This window comes from Hippocampus comes, unplaced genomic scaffold (genome assembly GCF_001891065.2).
Source record: "Hippocampus comes isolate QL1 unplaced genomic scaffold, H_comes_QL1_v1.1 C16902096, whole genome shotgun sequence".
Classification (NCBI taxonomy): Eukaryota; Metazoa; Chordata; class Actinopteri; order Syngnathiformes; family Syngnathidae; genus Hippocampus; species Hippocampus comes.
Window position 1 is genome coordinate 1 of NW_017840804.1, and position 1,156 is coordinate 1,156.

A 1,156-nucleotide genomic window follows, 5' to 3' on the forward strand; every position below is an offset into this window, starting at 1 on the left:
GCGTACTCGCCAGGGGCAACTGTCAAACGAATACATTTGGAATACATTCGTGGGCTGGAATTGCTCCAGCCCACGAAAAAGTCACGATATGCTTCTTGTCCAGCCACAACACAGCATCCCGGATGTTTTCGTGTGGATGATGAGCAACCATAAACGTATCGCGTACGCCCGCGTCCCATCCAAAGACATCCTCTACTCGGTGGTGGATGAGGAGACGGGAAAAGACTGCGGGAAAGTCAAAGCTGTCTTTCTCAAGGTATGTCGTCGCCGGCACACATGCTTTGTGAGTGAGCCTGCAAGAAGACTAATCGTTCATTTGCTTTTTACACGTGGTGGGGGACTCTCCACAGCTGCCTGGGAAAAAGGGTTTCGGCCCAGCCGGTTGGACCGTTCAGGCTAAGCTGGAGTTGTACCTGTGGCTCGGTCTCAATAAGCAAAGGAAAGAATTCACGAGTGGTCTGCCCAACGGTTTTGAGGAGGTCAAAGCTGCTAAAACGGCTCCTTCTCTTCACTCTGTGCCCCCTGTCAGCCTCGTGTATAACAGTAAGTGCGCACGCGGATTTTCACTCGGCTGCTTTTTGAGCTGACGCCTTTGTTGCGTCCAACAGTGAAACAGGTCTTCCAGCTGAGAGCGCACATGTACCAAGCGCGAAGCCTGTTCGCCGCCGACAGCAGCGGCCTCTCCGACCCTTTCGCCAGAGTCTTTTTCTCCACACATAGTCAGGTCACCGAGGTAAAGCCTTTGCGGGTGTCGTAAATTGTGAACTTCTGTGTCCCGGGGGAATCTCAACAGCATGTCCTGCAGGTTCTGAGCGAGACCCTGTGTCCCACTTGGGACCAGCTGCTGGTTTTCGACAACGTGGAGCTCTTTGGGGAAGCCGGCGAGCTCAGAGACGACCCCCCGATCATTGTGGTGGAAATTTACGACCAAGACACAGTGGTAGGATTGACGCTCGGTTACATCAGAGAGGAAGAAACATTTGACTCTTTGTTCTCATGAAAGTCTTTTGCCTCCCTATTCTGACCTTCCGTGCACCTCACTTCCCCCTTCCTGTCCATGCTCAAATCAGAGTGTGAAATCATCACTCTAATTTGAATCGGGGTCTGATGTAGCGTGAACTGCTGCAGATGCACTTCACCCTGCAGCAAAAAAAAA

The 1,156-nt window shown here is 52.1% G+C and overlaps 1 protein-coding gene across 1 annotated transcript; it reads left to right on the forward strand.

Annotated features, from left to right (window-relative positions):
* Positions 1 to 107: 107 nt before the first annotated feature.
* On the forward strand, positions 108 to 1,015 carry LOC109509447 (otoferlin-like). Its single transcript, XM_019859297.1, has 4 exons — positions 108 to 256; positions 351 to 543; positions 609 to 733; positions 806 to 1,015. The coding sequence occupies exons 1-4, from the start codon at positions 137 to 139 to the stop codon at positions 998 to 1,000; spliced, it is 633 nt and encodes a 210-aa protein (XP_019714856.1). The 5' UTR covers positions 108 to 136; the 3' UTR covers positions 1,001 to 1,015.
* Positions 1,016 to 1,156: the final 141 nt, after the last annotated feature.